Genomic DNA, 18,717 nt, shown 5'->3' with positions numbered 1-18,717 from the left:
GCTCTGCGGTGTAAGTGTCACGCACCTCTTAATTCTCTTCTCTTCCGTTTTCTGTTTGTAAATTTCTGCCACCGTGGAAGCGGTGAGTGTTGAGTATGCTGCGCAGGGCCCCGCTGAATTTTGACCTTTATGAAATGTGTGTTGAACCCTCCCAAGGCCGTCCAGGAGCGGGATAACCAGATCAAGATGCTGTGCGAGCAGCTGGGGCAGTACACCAGGGAGATGGAAGAGAACGCCTTATTCATGGAGGAGCTCAAGACATCGACAAAGAAGGACAGAGGTGTGTGGCTCCTGACAAACGTTCTGTTAATGCAGGATGTTCTGCCCTAAATAATCCCATTAGAAGTTATGGCAGCACAGTCTGGTCTGGTCAATTTTTCCGCTCTGTTGTACTGTGTTAGCATTTTGATTTAGAACAGAGCGTCCTTCATGCCCCAGACTCAGACTCTCCAAACTATTTCCAGATAGATTAATTAGCCTCGCCCTTCCTAAAAAAAAAAAATAAAATCATTTCGGATCATTGACTGATACCGTTTCACACAAGAGATCCTCGTCATTATTGCCATACACGAGCAAAAACCTGCTCTGACCTCAACAACCAGAGTATTGTATTCAATTCCGCTGTCCCTGAAAGAGTTAGAGATCTCTTTTTCCTTTTCCAATGAAGGCCTGTCGTCGACCTCTCAGCAGAAGAAGGTGGAGAACCTACAGTCCAGGCTGGAAGCCGCAGAGAAAGGCGCAGCGGAAGCAGAGCAAGCAGCAAAACTAGCAGAAGCTCATGCCGAGGAAAGAGATAAGGCGCTCTTTGAGGCGACGAACCGCTTGAGTCAGTACGAGTCTGTAAGTCTATAAATATACTCTTATTACTTTGCAACGTTTAGACTATTTTATTTACTGCTGTCCTAGAAGTTAATCTTTCTCTTTTGTGGTGGATATAAACATGTGGCTACGATGTGACCAGCTCAAATTTCTTTTTTTGTCCCGCCCTCTGTTCTTCTCATCCCGTCTAATTGCATGCTGATAACCTCAGAGAAAAATACAAGTATAATAAAAACAATAGGAACTAAAGACTGTGAGATGCGACATGCTTTTTTTTTTTTCTTCCTGACAGCAGCTCTCCTTCTGTATCGCAGGGAACCTACGGGCTAAAAGCTGCCGTTGCCGAGATCAAAGAGTATAAAAATCAAATCGTGCTGAGGGATTGTGAAGTAGAGGCCATGACCAAAGAGATCAACCAGCTCGCCATCAGAATCAATGACCTCATGGACGAGAATGAGTATTTCCGAGAAAAACTAGGTCCGCATTTCACGCGGAAAAGATGGAAAACAACTCCCTTGTTCCCCACCCGTCTTTCTATTTAGACACAGCTGACTGAACTGGAGCAGTCACATTCATTTGACCTTTCTTCGTTCACGCCTTGGCTCCTCAGGTCTGGAAGCAAAGCAGGAATTGGAGCTGTCTGAATTCAAGCGCGCCAAAAATGTTCGACAGCGGCAGTACAAAGAGGAAAACCAAGTCCTCGCCAAAGAGGTAAAGCAGGAAACTATAGGTCATAACCATACCGGCTCATGAGCTGCTTCTCTGAACTCAGTAGTTCCTTTCTTTCTGTCTTCTTTTCTTTTCTTTCTCAGATCGAACGGTTGGAGGAAGAGAGGCTGGAGCTGAAGTTAGAAATCAGACGCATGGCGAAGGAAAGAGGTAACCAGATTGATCACCAGAACAGATTACCAGCAGAAGATAACCATTCAAACTAGGACACACCGATACCACTTTTTTAAACCATCGGTACAAGTGCAGGTATTAACCTTTAGCCACTTTCCGATACCAAGTGCAGATGCGAGCTCTTATTATATGCCTTAAAGTCTAATACATCGTCTGTACACTAATGATACGCAGAGGTTACACGATGCCACAAGTCACAACTGCACATTCTCTGCATCGACACTACTCACACCTCCAACAGCCTTACAGTTTCCAGTTTGTACAGGGAAGTGTGTACTGTCTATCTACACACATTTACCTCTGTGTACTATCGACTGTAGACCGAGGGACCGAGCTCGCTGTGTGCCGCCACACGCTCCAGCTCGCCACACGCTCCAGCTCGCTGTTAATGAGTGTATCAGTCATACTTTGATCATGTTTAGCATGTAGCATCGCTGGTGTGTGAGCCCCGAAACTCTTTCGCATGCAGTACGGCTCGGAGTGATATGGCAGCCTGGAAATAAATTGAAATTTTGTGCTTTACTTTACTTTACAGTCAGACGAGCGTTGTTCCAAATTTGTAAACATAGTTCATGCTGAACAGCTGCTGTGGTGTATATCATGTCAAGTAACTGCCACGACAATGCTGCGTGCCGAGATGAATGCAACACAATACATCAACTATTGTACTTGCGTTCCTTTCAAATCAGCCCTAATCCGACACGAGTGAGACTTTCAATGAGCTTTCTTTCACACAGGAACAACAAACTGTTACCAAGGCAAATTGATCTGACTTTCTATTAAAATCTTAAGCACAGTTCCTATGAAGTGTAATGTACGCTGCCTTTATTCCAAAACGGCCCCGCTCAGACTGTGTAAAATCTTCAAATTCGCGATTTTTCATACATGTGTAAACTTTGAAACCCGTCGATCTGACCTGCACTGTGAAATCAAGAGTTAATTCTTTTTAATAGAAACATTGTATTTCCCCTGTGCTCTTAATCAGCTGGTTCTGCAGGGCTGAACCAATCAAGCTTGATGCTGGAGGAAGATTCCCGGCTTGGCGGAGTGGGCAGTACTTACGCAGATGAAGAGATAAGACGCAAGGTAAAATGATCTGAAATGAACATAATGCCTTTTACCCGTAACATCTTTTTTTTTTTTTTAACACATCCCCCCCCCCCCCCCCCCCATTTTTTTATTTCCTCAAAGCTATGGCTGACTTAGCAGCTTTATCATATTTAGCCGTTTTCAGCCCGGAGATTAGACTATTTTTGAAAATCAGTGTGGAATGCAAATCAACTAAATTAGAAAACAAAAGTTTATTTCCTTGACATATTCTGAAAGCTCCAGAAGAGCTGAAGAGCCACACGTGGCTCCGGAGCTGCAGGTTAGGGTTAGGGTTAGGAACTTTTTAACTAAAGACATTATTTTAGATACTTTGCTGTGGGGGAAATAGCAGATTTCTGTTTCAGAACTTTATTGTTTTATTGATGTAAACGTCTCGTTGCAGAATGAATATCTAGAGAAAGAACTGAAGAACAGGACCAGAGAGCTGGAATTCAACAAGACACAGTTTCATGTCAAATGTAAGTGCATTCACAGCCCATGGGGATGATTTTCACCGAGAGATTTATTGAAGAGTGCTACAAACTGATTACAATAACAGATAAAATAGTTAGGATGTTTCTGGGCTGCTCTGGTCACTGTATCACTTTAATTGTATTTCCTTTGTGTTAAATCACAGTGGGGGAACTCACAAAAGTGAAAAGCGATCTGGAGGCTGCTCTCAACGATGTGCTCCAAGCAATGCGGGTTTCCCAGGACACCAGTCTAAGTGACGGTGCTCTCTCAGGTGCTATCCAGGAAAGACTGGCTAATGTACGTATCGCATTGATTTTTAAAAAAAATTTGGAAGGCTCATTGAAGTTATTCAAAACTGTGTTTCCTGTACTTTTTCTGGCATTTATTATTCTAAAGCCCTGTTTACTCAATGTTTCGAGTGAAAATAAATAGTTTTTGCATTTTTGGTTCCAGAGACACTGAAACTAATGTAGTTACCAAGCCAGGCCATGAGTTGGTGCTGTTGGCTGTTTTTGTAATGAAACCACACACTTATGCGTACAGAGAACAATATCCTTTAAACATTAACAATGGTGAGTACATGGACATTTGTGTTGAATTGAATGCTATTACGGGTGACGCTCAACTCTAAAACTACCCATATGGGTTGTAAAACTAGATAATGGACTGGGAGTCATGCCACTCTGGAGGCCGCTACGGTTGTTATTGCCCATCAACTTACACACGTGAAGAAGTAGTATTTATTGCGGGCGTGGTGCGTGTGCGTTTCCGCCGTTAACAAGGAGACGGGCCCTGAGCATCTCCAGAAAGTGTCCTTTTCACCCGTTTACATGGCGACAGAGTCGGGCTGTTACGGAAAAGTTCCACCCTGGGAGCCGTTTCCAAAGAGTTGTGTTTTAATGGCTCCGAGAACCGCTGTAAACAGAACAGAACAAAAGTTTTGCTTTTTCACTTAAAAACGTTGTCATGTAAACAGGCCCTCAGTCTGGTCCGTGCGACTTCATTCAACCAGAAGGGAAAGAATGCGATATTGATATAAAATGAATAGCTCAGTGTGTTGCGTTATGAAATTGTTAAAGAAGGCCTTGCTGAGGACAGCGGATGAAATCCTTGTGGTTAACAATCTTCAGCATTAATATTTGGATGACCTGTCCACGCAAGCAGCCGCAGTTTCCTCCTTTCCATTCATTTTGTTGGCGTGAGTATAAAGTTAAAGATGAATCGGCTTATTGGCAGGGTTTCATCTGGGAGAAAGGCTGGACGCTCAAATGAGGTGAAACAGCAGTTTTAAGGTTGGAGTTACAAGATTCACACATCTATATTACTAATTGTAGGCAACATGATATATTGGTCCTTTTTTATGTCGAACAGAATCTAATAAGACCGTTTCACGCAATCTTAAAAGGGGTAGCTTTTTTGTTGTTTGCTTTTACAGGCATTTCCTTTGTTTTCTTTGAGCCTTTAAAGAGCTATACTTGGTCGCCCTGACTATGAACATTGTTGTGCAGTGCAAACATACCGATTAAGCTGGTTTATTGGATTTAATTCATCGTAATGTGCACTGCCGTGATTATCTTAAACAAGCATGATACTATAAAAGTTGTAGGATGTTGGCTCCTCAAAACACCACTGCTTTCTGCCATGGCGAACCCACCCCATCTGCATTGAATGAGCTACACTTTGGAATGCGGTCCACATTTAAAGCAGGATGTTTATTTTGTTGGAAAAAAAAAGAGCGAGAGAGAGAGAGACAATGCAATGTCAAACTTTCATTTGTAGCCTTGACTGCTTCCGAAAGTCCACGTCAAATGGTCACACAGGTCAGGACAAGTCACATCGCGAACAGTCCAGCGTGTGTCCTCTTTGCTTTCATTAACATTCGAAGGTTATCGTCAAAGTTTGGAAAATTCAGCAAATTTTTATTGGAAGTTGCTTGTTCTTTCTGGTACTTGGCCAATTCGATACAGGCAAGAGTAACGACGTCTGTCTAACCTACTTCTGGCACACATCGAATCTGCGTCACTTGTTGTTTTATTAGCAGTAAAAAGAAAAGTTGTTTCGTGATCTAATTCTTCAGTACGTGGCCTGTAACTTCAGATCACTGCATCATAACACACAGCACATAGATATTAGCAGTGAGCTCTAGTCACAGTCTCAGCTTGCATCTACAATCAACGATTTTCTCTTGTCCACTTGGAGATGGAGTCCAGTAGCTCTCTGGTGATGCTGCTGCTTCAACCTATCAGATTTTGATATTGGCGACTCAGGGCCTTCTAGAAGGCCTCGCGTGACGTCAGTGTATTCAAGCCCTCTGATTGGATCATCAGAGAGTTCACTCTCCAGTGCAAGCTGACTGCATCTGTAGCGAGCTGCATGAGCAAAAATCTAGTTGTGTTTATTTAATAGCGCTTTTATCAACCCACAATGACTAAAGGAGAAGATAAAGACATTTGGTTGCAGATTTTCCGTCAAAACAATTTTCAAGACAGACTTTTCCAAGAGGTCATTGAACGCACCGCAGCACTCGGACGCAGAGGTCCGGTGCAATTTTTCTGCGCTCACTAGAAACCCAATGGCAGGATTCAGGATTAGGTTATTTGCCATTATATTATTTTCAAGACCACCAAAAGCTGACGTTTGTCACCGTCCTCGACCCCCAGAAGTTTTGGGAAAAGCAGCCGGTATTTTATGCAGCTGCAGCAGAAGGTCAGACTGAACTTTGAATTTTTTCATCAGTAAAGGTATTTATTCTGGCTACACGAGTGTCTATCTGTAATGCCAAGGCTTTTTATACTGCATTTCTGCATGGTAACATGGTTTTTGTAGCCATAAAAAAGTTATTGAAGGGTGGATTGAGTCAGACCAGCACCGGTGAAGGCCTCGGTCTGAAATGCACGGCCCGCCACTGTCTCTGAAGCTCTGCTGCGTATCTGACACCAAGATGTTAGCAGCAGATGTTTGAGCCTACTAATATCTGAAGACATTGGAAGCTTCAAACAACTCCTGAAGGATCCTCGGTTTGTGACAAGGCGCACTATCCTGGAAGAAGACCTCCCTGATATGCCGTCAGGGAGTTTATGGTCGGTAGAAATATTATCCACATGAAGAAAAGTCCCACAGTTTTCAGTTTATGTTGCTCAAACACATCACTCGTCTTCCATCTCTTCCCGGTTCCCAACATGTTCTTTTTCTTGAAAGTGCAAATGTCTTCATAAAGAGGCTCAGAACAATGGACAGTGCCCCTTTTAGTTGTTTTACCGGATTTTCTTCGTTGTTGTATCACGCGATCACTCTCTTAGCAACCAAAAAACAAAGAAACTGTGAGGAACAAGACTTTCATGTGATGCCACATAGCTGATGGAAAGAACTCATGCACAGCTGAAGGCGGTGCACTCTCGGGCTGAGGACCTGACATGTCCAGGCCAAGAGTAAGTAGCAGAAATTTCCAGATGCCAGCCACATGCTAAAGGCAAAACACTCACGAGTGCGTGGAGTAATGCAGTCTTGTAAGGAGTGGGGTTTAAAACACCAAAGACTCCCATTTTATGCCTAACAGGAGGCAGCCAGCACAGTTTATGTGTCCAACAGGGTTCGTTTCAGCACCTCATCCGTCTCTCTCGCCTCTGATCGCAGATCATAGACGTCAGCAGCAAAAGCGGGAAGTTTGAGTCGGAGCCACACCTCGGGTCCCAAATTCAGCAGTTGATGGGGAGAAACCAAGAGCTGCGACAGGAACTGAAATCAGCCCGCGAAGAAGCAACTGGAAGCTTCAGTCAGCTTGCCAGAGCCCAAGAAAAGGTACGTTCAAGCTTTGTCTGGGGAGAATTTTTCCGAGACAGATAAGTTAATGTGGAGAACTGGATTGAGAGGATTGCTCAATCAGTGAACTCAATCAGCAAACCAACCAGCCTAACTGTGAACAAGTTGAGTAGCTAATCACCCAACCAACAAAACAATCATCCAGCCAACTGACTGATGAGGGAGCCAATCACCCAAGAAACCAACCTATTGATCAGCCTACTAACCAATCAGATAGCCAATCAGGAAATCAACCAAACATTCGTCCAGCCAACTAACCAATCACAAAGTTAATCAACCAACCAATTAAACAGTCATCCAGCCTATTAACCTGTCAGTACACCAACTAACCGATCCAGCAGCCAATTACTCAACCAACAAAACAATCAACCAACCGATTGACCAATCAAACCAATCAGGCTTCCAAGCAGCTCCAGGCTTATTAAAAAGTTGAAGCACCTCAATAAAAAGCAATAAAACTGTAAACAACACATGATATCAGATAATACTATAATGAAATAATTATAAACAAATCATTATAATTTGTGTATATTCCTTGGGTGTAGCAGCATGATTTGTCATCGTGTTCAAAGCCGAGCCGTTAGAAAACTTGTGATGCCGGGCCAAATAATTTCATACAGCTCAACAAAATATCTTTTTAATATCGAACGTGTTTGCCAGACACATTTCTTAATACAAAACTTGAGGCTATATAAAGTTTAATTTCTCACCAGTCAGCATCACCCATTTCCAAACGTGTGCTGCTTCTGGTTCATAGCTCAGGTGAGTGGAAGTAAATACATTTGTATGTTAACTTTTCTGACATGCATTTGGCTCTCAATAACATGTTAATCCCATCTACAAATACAATTTAATGATAACGAGGATTGCATAATTTTATACCTATGCTTAAAAAGGCAAAAAAAACGTAACAAATGTTTCTCCCTGAGGCGGCTGTCATCCTTTATTTCTCTACATTTTTATTCTCCCACACCAGGTTATCTCTTTTGTGTTTTAAACTTTGTTTTTGTTTTTTATTCGGGCAGATCATAGTTTACAGTCTGTCTTACTTTAGTCATTCTCATTAAAATAAAGATTCTCCAAACGGCAGACATTGCTCGTGTTCTCTTGCATAGCTGCAGTCAACATTGCTAATGCATGATGTCACATAGAACCCGTTGGGTGGTATCAGTGGAGCTTTTTATGAGTACGAGTACTCATAAACCGTGCGGTATCAGACCTGATACTGGCATCAGTATCGGTGCATCCCCTACTTACTCCTGAGGCCTGAATGAATGTGGTCTGTCACTGTCTTGCTGGAAAGAGCAAGGCCTTTCATGAATAGCAAGTCATCTGAGTCACAGTGGGAGTCATGTGAGGTTAATTGGTGACCCTAAATTGCCCCGAGGTGTGAGTGTGTGCGGTTGTCTTGTCTCTGGTTGTTTGCCCCGTGATGGACGGGCGACCTGTCCGGCTGGGATCGGCTCCAGCGCCCCACGACACTGAGCAGGACATAAGCAGTATTTTTGAATCTCACTTCTCTTTCTTTACATCAGGATACAAACTCATCAAGTACATCTTTTGCTCTGTCCTGCAACTTTAAAGGAACCCTTTAGTTTTAGTTTTTTTCTTTCACTGCAGAAGTGCAGCTTGCATTTGCAAAAGCAGTGATCAGGTGCATTCATAGACAAATGAAGAGAAATGTCCGAGACCCTCTGCTGGGGTGTCCAATAGGGCTGCGCAAAATATTGCATATATATCGCTGTCGTGATATCAACACGCGAGTTATACAAATTGCAAAAGATTGAATGACAGGTGATAAATGATGTTTCCGTGCTCTGTGCGATCAAGATCTGCAAATTCATTATGACACATTTTTAAATATGACAGAAAAGTGTGAGGAATTTCAGTTAAAATGTTGATATTGGTTAATTAGAAAAAAGAAAGAACACTTCTCAACAAATCTCAAGGTGCAAAGACATTTACATCATCTACATAAGTGTATTTAAACCATTGTTTGTTCAATACTATGCAACATTATCGCATGCCCGATTTGTGTTATGCAGCCCCACGTTCTTTTTACGAATGATTTTATTCTTCTGTGCCTGCCAGGTGAGCCGTTTGGAGGGGGAACTGGAGCGGCTCAGGAAGTCAGGCGGCGTTGCGGCCGCCCTCCGACCCCTGACCCTCCCTGCAGGCCTGGAGCCCAGCAGCACTGAGGTCATCAGCTCCCTGAATGAGTACGCCGTTCGACTCCTTCAGGTCAGTGTCCCTGTCGTCTGGTGGCCTTGTGATCAATACAGAAAGATGGACATTTCTCATTCCCGTAACGTTGCTATTACCAGGAGCTTCACAACAGGGAGGAGAAAAGCAAGACACTGACTACAGCCCTGGAAGAATACAAGGACAAGTTTGCTGTTATCAGCCATCAACAAGGGCTGCTCTATAAAAAATATCTCAGGTGGGTTAACAGGTTAAATATTGGGAGGACTGCTTAATAAAGTAACTGTAGTTAAATTTCCATTGGTAGCAATGCGCTGGTAACTAACAGTAAGTAAGTAAGGTAGTAAGTAAATTTTATTTGTATAGCACTTTTCGCAGATATAGAGGCACAAAAATGCTTACAGTAAAAACAAATAAGGCTAATGGCTTTAATGAAATTAGTTGGGTAATTTCTTTATGTTCAGTGAGCTTTAAGTCAGTTTGGTGAATTGCTGTCTCTCTCCATCTTATTGCTAGCTGTCTTAAGGTTGTGTTATGCTTGATGCGTTCCACAAGGTCCACATGGACAAATTACATCATTTTACCAGTCTTGTAGTCCTCCTTACAGCAACATGAAAATATGTCAAAATGAATCAACAGCAACTGTGCGGTTGATATTGACCTGTATTGCAGCCGTGAATGAATTTACCTTTATTGGCCCTGTCTTCACATAATAGATTTGTTTCTTTTAAGAAGTACTAATATGCAGATTTTAGATCATCTTCCCCAGACTCCTGGATTTAACTTAAGCTGAACACAATGTATAAATCAATCATTAGACGGCCTCTCACTGATGTGTCACTCAATATTCGATGATTTGCATGAATTCTGCTGGTCTGTTTTGTCTCAGGGAGAAGGCAGACTGGCAAAAGGACAATGAATCTTTTGCAGAAGTGAAGAACAAGCTGGAGGAGCAAAAGCAGGTGGATGAAGTTAAAATTCAAGAGTTCAACGTAAGTAATCTAAATAAGTGCTCAGAAATGCATTGACTTGTAAAATCTGTATGTTACTTGTTACATGTGATTCATGCATAGATAAACGGTTTATGATGCGTCATTGTTAAGCACCAGCAGAACACAGAACCGAGACAGAGAAATAAATTCCATTTAAAATAGTTTTTCTTTACTCAACAATTGTGAAACACGCACATAAGGAGAGCAGACCGTCTGCTCTTGCCATGCGATGTAAAATATGGACAAGAACTTTGCAAATCTGGGACAGCTGCACAAAATCCAATATGTGCAAATCTGTTCTCGATTGTTGGAATAAATAGAAAGGAAGGATTAATGACTGGGTCATTAAGCAAAAAATATGAAAGCTGAGTTGTGATAAATTTCATGTTTTGCCTTGCTGGGCTGAAACTGCCAATAAAAAGTGTTCAGTGCCTTGTGGTGGATCAGTCCACTAATTTCTCACTGAAGTCAGTGTACAAACCACAACAACACTTACTTAATTCAATAGTGTACTGTTATGTTCTCTTCCTGCAGTATTTATCACAGGTTCGGCTGCAACACCAAATTGTGTTTGATTTTACGTGACTGCTTGTAGCTTAAGCTCTGCGCCATGACTTGGCAACAACAACAATTCACTAGTTTTATCTGTTTCCCTGGGTTCATGGCCCATGCCAAAATATCTCCCTGTTTACACAACGTTTCAAGTTATATTATATCTTCTTTTTTACAAATTATTTTATGCTTTTTCATTTCAGAGTTTCGCATTTTCACCGCAACGTTTTGAAAACGATGTCCGTTTACACGGAAACGCTGTAAACAATGTAGTTCTCATATAGGGCCACTAGTGGATGCTGTTGGTTGTTTTTATAATGAAACCACACACACATGCGTGAGAACGACACGCAATATAATCGTGTCAGACGACCGAGACTACGATCAAACTGCCAAGTCCCCGTAGAATATAGACTAGGCTTTTTTTGTTATCGTCCATCTACTAGCATATGTGCAAAGGAACGATTTACCGCGGGAGTGATGTGCATGCACAACATGTCAGAAAAGTTGCATTTCCCCCTGTTTAGACAGAGACTGAGTCGGAGCGTTTTCAAAAAGTGGCGTTTCCAGTGGTTCCGACCACTGTTGGCGTGGAAACGGGCGCCCAAAACGCAACAAAAGTTTTGCATTTTCACTTCAAAATGTTATGTAAACGTGGGCCTTAATCGTACACCAAGAAACATGCCAGGATATCAGTTAGTGCTGTTTGTGTCATTGAACCACATATGCATGCGAATAGCAAACGGTGACAGTGTATGGTAACTCTACACTGTGTTAGATTTGTGCTGCGGGATGCTGCAACACAAACACCCCCATTGCATCGACTGCAATGCACTTCGGAAATTTTTGCGTTTTCTCCCGAAAATGAGACAGACGTCATTTTGAAAACATTGCACTCTGAAAACCGTTCACATTAATTGCTAATTTCAGATAATTACAACACTGTTGTCGTGGTAACGAAATGCAAAAACGTGACAAAGGTTTAATGTTTTGTCTTGAAAATGGGCCTGACTATGGGTTTCCTACAGAAATTCTCTTTTTCTGCTGCTGCGCTCAATTCTTTGGCCTGCAGCTGAGGGGCCAACCCTATGGTATGATGCTGCCACCACCATGCTTCATAGAGGGAACGGTTTGTTATAAGTCAGGCAAACATTGCATCTGGTTTGATGACCGAAAAGCCTCAGTGCACCCCAGCTTTAGTTTACCCTGGAGTTTCATGCACATTTATTTTGGCTGAGTCTTGTTGAAGATTCACCCTCAATATAGCTGATGAAAGGAAGAACATCCTTCAGAATGATTTGTATTCTCTTTTTCTATTGCTACTGGATCGTTTTTCTGTCTATTTTCACACTTTGGTTGTTTATGGTCCCGTATTTCTTTTTTCTATCTGCAAGTTTTAACATTCATGAATTCACAGCACTTCTCTTTTTCATCCATCAGGAGCTGTTGGACACTCTTCAAAAGGACCCAGAAGATGTCAGGAGACAGCTGAGTGAAGCATTCCGCAGGCTGACCGTGCTGAAGGTCAACGAGAAGAAACTGACACGGCGGTACACCACCCTGCTGGAACAGGAGCAGCACCTCCGCAAGGAAAACAACAAGCTGAGGGATGAGAGCACTGAGATACAGACCTCCTACACCCAGAGGATGGGTTTCCTGCAGCGATACAAGGTAGTGAGGAGTGAGATCCGAGAACCAAACGTTTCAATCAAAGTATAGTTTTGAGTGAAGGCGCTTATTTTTGAGTTGGGTGGCAGGAGGTGAGGTACTGTAGTGTCCAGTAATCCGTTCACAATCCAGATCTCATCTTTGTTTAATTAAACCAGGATGTCAAACATAAGGCCCATGGGCCAAAACCGGCCACCTTGTTTATTTCATTAGCTGGCGACACTAATCAAGTGAACTACGCAGCGGCTAATCGCTGCTCGCGTTATGTGATGGATGTTATATGACTAGATTGCTGAGATTATACAACACATTGCTTACCTTGAATTAAATGTCAACGTCCTTGTCGATAGTTGTCTCGTTAAGTTTGTGTCGTCTGCCACACAGCTTCATCCACAGGAGACGTTTGTCCGTGTTTTGTTTGGGTTTTCTAAATGAGATGAAATAAACCTTGTTGTTTTAGCCTTTTGGGATGCTTGAGATCGCTGTTGCATGAGCCCCAGGAATCTCGTTTGACCATTTATTTTGTCTTAAATGACACAAATAGCCTAGAAATGGGCAGGTGTCACCAGCTCCAAGGCTACTCTGCAGAGCAGAGAATGTTTGTTCCAGTCCAAGCAGTTGGTAGTTGAATGCTATTGATTCATTTGTATTCGGTTGCGAGGCTTAGCCAAAGGTCAATTGTAATAACAATTTAGTTTTTTAACAATTTGCCTATCGGTGATGCTGTCATGAAAGATAGCAAACCAGCATCAGCCTCAAAGCCATGCTGCCAGGGTGAGTAGGTAAATACATACATAATGCAATAGTATATGGAGCCAAATATGTAGATACTGTGTATTGAAAACAGCAGTTCAGAATAACAGAAACATGTGTATGGAAAATGCTTAGTAGAAACAAAAGGGTATGGTTTCAGTCCTGTGCATGTTATTTAAATTTTGTGTTGTCAAAATCGAATAATGATTTGGACATTTTGTTGTTGTCCAGATTTTCTACTTAAATCCGCCAACTATACAATAATCTTCCGTTATTCAATTTTGTTTTCTCTTCAGGAAATGGCTGCATACAAGCTAGCAGCCCTGCAGAAAGCGCTGGACGACAGCGTGCCCTCATCAGACCTGGAGAGGGCCAACAAACAGTACACAGAGCTGACGGTCAAATACAGAGACATGCTGCAGAGGGACAGCCGCCTAGTCCAGAGAACCACCAACCTGGAACATCTGGAGGTACTAAAGAACATTGATCCTCCGAGTACCGGCCCATTTGAATACTCATAAAAACTTTTGAATATTGAATGATCAGATGAAATTTCAGGATGAATGTAAAATTCACTATGACCTTGATGATTAATTTAATGTGACATTCTCTAAACTTTTGAATGCACATGTCCAACTGTTCAACTAGTGGGCCTCAGCGCTGGTCTCTGATGAAAGATGTTGGCGGCCATCATTTCTGTTTGTCCATTAATTTGCTCTCCATCATGTATTCTGAAAAGAATGTGTTTTCCCCGCTGTCTTTCAGAGTGAGAACGAGTCTCTTCAGGAACAAATCGCTGTCTTAAATAAAGAGCTGGAGATCACAAAGGAGAAGCTTCATACATTGGAACAAGCGTGGGAGACCGTCAGCTCAACAGGTAAATAAATTGTTTATTTTTAATATAATTTAGATTACAAAAACAGCTGGGCCTTTGACTAAAATGTGGATAAAAAAAACTGCCGTGACATGAAGTTCAGTGTTTTGTGAGTGTGTGTGTCTGAATATCCTTTTAAAATGCTACGTGTGACTTTTCTGGAATTGTCCACTCATTATTCCTTATTGGCAGCAAATCCACAAACATATCAACAACATATTTGGAGTTAAGATCCAATTTAGACGTGACAACATACACTATATTGCCAAAGGTATTTGCTCTGGTATTCAAATCATTGAATTCAGGTGTTCCAATCACTTCTATGGCCACAGGTGAATAAAATCAAGCAGCTTGGCATGCAGACTATTTCTACAAATATTTATGAAAGAATGGGCTGCTCTCGGGAACAACCTGCAGTAAATTAAGAAAATAAACAGAAAGGACTAAGAAACGTCTCCAAATGAATGGTTCAGATCAGGGGTGTCAGACATAAGGCCCGTGGGCCAAAATCGGCCTTCAAGAGGCTCCAATTCGGCCAAACAACCTTGCAAATTGTAAATGGTTTTAAAGAAAACATAGATTTTTAACAAATTTCTAAAGAGTAGTGGACATAACACAACACTGAAACTCGAGCTGATATATCAGTGATGCTGCCATGAAAGCAAGCAAACTAGCCTCGAATCCATGTTGCCAGGTTGAGTTTGTAAAAACACCCATAATGCAACAGCCACACTTGATATTTTCTGGACATTTCACTGTATTTTGCACCACAAGCTGTCATTAAAATTGGCTTTATTTTGAGATTTGTTGGCATTTTCTGTAGAAATTGTTTGATTTTTGTGGAAATATCGACATCGCGTATACTCTGCGCCACAACAAAGAAAAATATAAACATTGGAATCTCAAGGTTATTATGGGACTGTTTTACCATTCCAGCCCACTGAAGATCAAATTTAGGCTGTATGTGGCCTCCGAACTAAAATGTGTTTCACACCATGGGATGTGATGATTTGTGCATCATTGCACATATCGCCTTCCCCAGAAAGTAACGACTTTCATGTTTTAGTAATTATAGTTTTTCCTGTTTTCCTTCAAGTCTTTTAAGTGAAAAAAGGAAAAAAAGAAACAGCGTTCTCATGTTAATTCAGTATGACTCGCCTGCATAGTATTTCAGCACATAGTATTTCAAAGTGTTAAGCTACTTTGTTGATAAGCCGTCATCCTTGCTAAGAAAACATTTGCGATCATGGGGTGACACCACTACACACATCAGAGCACAGGGTTTACCCACAAAGCCAAAAGAATGACAGTTGTTTGTCTGTGGCTTTACAGACTCTCTTCCTGAGCTTTAATCTGCCGTTTTCTGCGCTCAAAACACGCATTGTTTCGATACAATAGGCGATTACCACATAGCTGATGCTGAGATTGTTCCTCAGATTTGTGGCTGACTGTGTCCTCACTTTTTTTTGCCAAAACAGCGAGGATGTTGATTGAAATGTTACTTGCGCTGATGTAAAAGTTGGCCTGAACTTGAGAGAAACAGTCACTAGTACAACCGTCACATTTAGGTTACAACCTTGGATAAATTCCAAGAAATGCCACACTTAAATTGAATTATGCCCCTTTGTTTGTTTTGTTTTTTTGTTTTGTTTTATTTAAACATCAGATGGGCACTCTGACAAAGCCAACAATGAGACGGTGTCTGCCGCGAGGCGGATCACCAATCTGGAGATGAAGGAGCTGAACGAGAGGCAGAGAGCCGAGCATGCTCAGAGAATGTACGAGCACACAAGGAAGTCCCTCAAACAGGTGGAGGAGCGCAACGCGGAGCTGGAGTCCAAGTTTGCAGAGGTAAGACTGCAAGTGAAGCGATGATGGAGTGTTTGAGACGCGCTGCAGGTTCACCTACCTTGCTTATTCCACCTTTTAGGGAAGGTTTGTTCCTACAGGTCATTCAAACATTTTCCCTTCATGACATCATGGGGTGAAAAAAAAACTCCTCCCTCTGGGAGTGGATACTCACTTTGACCCTCCCACAGGCAGATGAAAACATACAAAGATTACTGTTATACTCAATAAATTCAGTACAATATGAAAAAGCGTTAGCAGGAGGTAGCGTTAGCTACTTGGTAGTAACTGTAACAAAACAAACTAAGTAATATATTCAGACACACAATATGTTTAACTAACCACTCTTGAAATGTCTGAACTTCTTCGAGAACCTCTACTTCTGAGTCAGATTCTGGTTCAAACTGCGTCGGTTGAACGGCAGCGTTTGTACGAGCCTTAGCGATCAATCCTCCGTTAACATTAGCTCATGGCACCACGAGCGAAACCCCACCGGGTTGTCACTATTTCCAGCTCAAACACAATGCAAAACAGCCCAAATCTCAACCTCTGGTGAAACTCGTGTGTAATAACGAGCACATCATTAGGGCACAACTGCGCTAGATATACAAAGAAATAAGGGAACACAGTCAGGAGCCCCAAGAAGCCCACCCAATGTGACAACATGGATCTTCTCCCCGAGAGGAGCGTTCACAGACACTGAAACTGTTCTCAGCACAGCTCACCAGACGGACTTTTAGACTGGTTGACATCCAAGACCAAGGCTGGATTTGGGGAAATAAACGTTGAATACGACGTTGTTGGACCTCCGACACTTATGTGAAATTGTTAAGAAAAACTGTATAATATGAGACCTTTAAAACAAAGTATTTGATTACTGTAGTCCAGTTCTGATTTTCAGATACTTGCACAGCTGTGTTCATGACCTCCAAAAAACCACACTTGCGCCAAATTCTCTACTGATTGACGTTGTTGATTAAGTATGTCTTGTTCGATTGTTATCTCTGCTTGTCCTCAGCTGACCAAGATGAATGTGGAAGCTCAGCGGGTTGAGCGGGAGCTGAGAGACGAGCTGGCCGACGGCGTCAGCAAAGCCGTGAGCGACGCCGACCGGGCCAAGATCGCAAAGCTAGAGAGAACCGAAGCCGAGCTCCACCTCGAAGTTTCGAAGTAGGTCTGAGTACATCCAGGCCCCGGAAAGATTGTTATCTTGAGATAAGCGTTCTGGTTGACTGCAGCTGTGCAGCGGGTGTAAATCTCTGAAGCATTTTTAAGGTCACAGCCTTGTGTTAGAGGAGTAATGTGATCACGTAAAGTTGTCAGAGATAAGACCTTCGTGAAGTCACGAAGTTGGAAAGGGGATTATTTAACTTCCTCAATCTCTGGTGTAATGTTTGTAGAGTTAAGTACATAGGCATTTCGCATCTGCGAGAGCTGCAGCAATGTTTTTCTTGTGCTGGTTGTATTGGAGTTGTAAAGAACGCGTTACGCATTCTTTCACTGCAGACTTAAGGAGGTGTCTGATGTGGCTGTGGATCAAGTGTCAGCTCTGCAGGCCAAACAGGAGTCCAAGGGCAAAGAAGTAGATGCTTTGAGGAGACAATTACTGGACCTCCAGGTAAGGACAAAGAAGGACAAAAACTTTGTGTGTTTGGCATTGAAGCCATCAAGACTGACATTTTGGAACTACATGACAGTGGAAATCGATTTTATTTCACATTTATACATGGAAGAAAGCTGTAGTTAGTAAATACTGTGGTTAAACTTGCAGCTTCTTCCACAAACACACCAGTTTATCCTTAAACTTTTATTTTTAATTGGATTCCTGTCACAGGTTAAAATTACAATATTTGCTGATGTTTACCCTAAGAACGACTACATACTCTACGATTTTAACAATCCTATAAGTTCATAGATAGCTACACTCTGTGACATGAATCGAATAACTCTGGGCACGACACAAAGTTTTTTTGCTGTGTACAGATTGCACAATGAAAGCTCAAGCTGGTTCGCAGCCTTCGGTGTACTTGAGTCGACGCAAGAGTAAAACGTCATAAGCGTGCACCACCAATCTATGAAAAAGACACAAGCGTTGCCTGAACGGAACCCTTGCAGAAACGGCACAGTGTGTAGCTGGTTGAAAATGAGCAGCCGAAAGACGGAAAAAGGTTTATGTGAATCAGAAGTGAGGAGCTCTCAGTGGCTTGCTTGTGTCTCTCCCTCCCTCAGTCACAGTCCGATGAGAAAGCCCTCATCGCCAAGCTCCACCAGGACATCGTGGCCCTGCAGATCGGCGAATCGGACGCTGTGGGGAAGCTGAAGGCCGCCACCTCCCGCCTCCAGCAGCTGGAGACCCAGCAGCTGCGGGCCGAGCAGCGGCTGGAGGCCTGCCAGCGTGCCCTGTTCATCGCCCGTCAGGAGGGCAGGAACCGCTCCAAACACCTCCGGCAGACCGTCCAGTCGCTGCGCAGGCAGTTCTCGGGGGCGCTGCCGCTCCCCCAGCAGGAGAAGTTCTCAGTGACCATGACCAGCCTCCAGGAGGACCGTGCAAAGGCCCAGGAGGAGAAGAAGATGGCGGTGGAGGAGAGGAGGAGGGCCGAGGGGAGGGCGCAGGAGCTGGAACTGAAGCTCCGGGGGCTGGAGGAGCTCGCCTCAACACTGAAGGACGTGAAAGGAGCTCAGAAGGTCAGTGGGGATGGAGAAACATACACATGTTAGACCTTT

The 18,717-nt window shown here is 42.8% G+C and overlaps 1 protein-coding gene across 1 annotated transcript in view; it reads left to right on the top strand.

Moving 5' to 3' along the window:
• The window catches only part of cep290 (centrosomal protein 290), a 56,049-nt gene that overhangs the window by 16,681 nt on the left and 20,651 nt on the right, over nucleotides 1–18,717 (top strand). The window contains exons 12-30 of the mRNA XM_080475222.1: nucleotides 157–280; nucleotides 668–840; nucleotides 1,134–1,296; nucleotides 1,430–1,530; nucleotides 1,632–1,698; nucleotides 2,708–2,808; nucleotides 3,215–3,290; nucleotides 3,449–3,582; nucleotides 6,919–7,083; nucleotides 9,196–9,345; nucleotides 9,429–9,544; nucleotides 10,196–10,298; nucleotides 12,291–12,521; nucleotides 13,568–13,741; nucleotides 14,037–14,148; nucleotides 15,812–15,996; nucleotides 17,012–17,163; nucleotides 17,500–17,611; nucleotides 18,223–18,678. Of these exons, the coding sequence (XP_080331348.1) occupies nucleotides 157–280; nucleotides 668–840; nucleotides 1,134–1,296; nucleotides 1,430–1,530; nucleotides 1,632–1,698; nucleotides 2,708–2,808; nucleotides 3,215–3,290; nucleotides 3,449–3,582; nucleotides 6,919–7,083; nucleotides 9,196–9,345; nucleotides 9,429–9,544; nucleotides 10,196–10,298; nucleotides 12,291–12,521; nucleotides 13,568–13,741; nucleotides 14,037–14,148; nucleotides 15,812–15,996; nucleotides 17,012–17,163; nucleotides 17,500–17,611; nucleotides 18,223–18,678 (2,895 nt within the window). The remainder of the gene's footprint in view (nucleotides 1–156; nucleotides 281–667; nucleotides 841–1,133; nucleotides 1,297–1,429; nucleotides 1,531–1,631; nucleotides 1,699–2,707; nucleotides 2,809–3,214; nucleotides 3,291–3,448; nucleotides 3,583–6,918; nucleotides 7,084–9,195; nucleotides 9,346–9,428; nucleotides 9,545–10,195; nucleotides 10,299–12,290; nucleotides 12,522–13,567; nucleotides 13,742–14,036; nucleotides 14,149–15,811; nucleotides 15,997–17,011; nucleotides 17,164–17,499; nucleotides 17,612–18,222; nucleotides 18,679–18,717) is intronic.

The sequence above is a fragment of the Lipophrys pholis genome, assembly GCF_963383615.2.
Source record: "Lipophrys pholis genome assembly, chromosome: 11".
Lineage (NCBI taxonomy): Eukaryota > Metazoa > Chordata > Actinopteri > Blenniiformes > Blenniidae > Lipophrys > Lipophrys pholis.
Note: the sequence above shows the minus strand (reverse complement) of the source record. Positions and strands in the feature narration are given on the sequence as shown.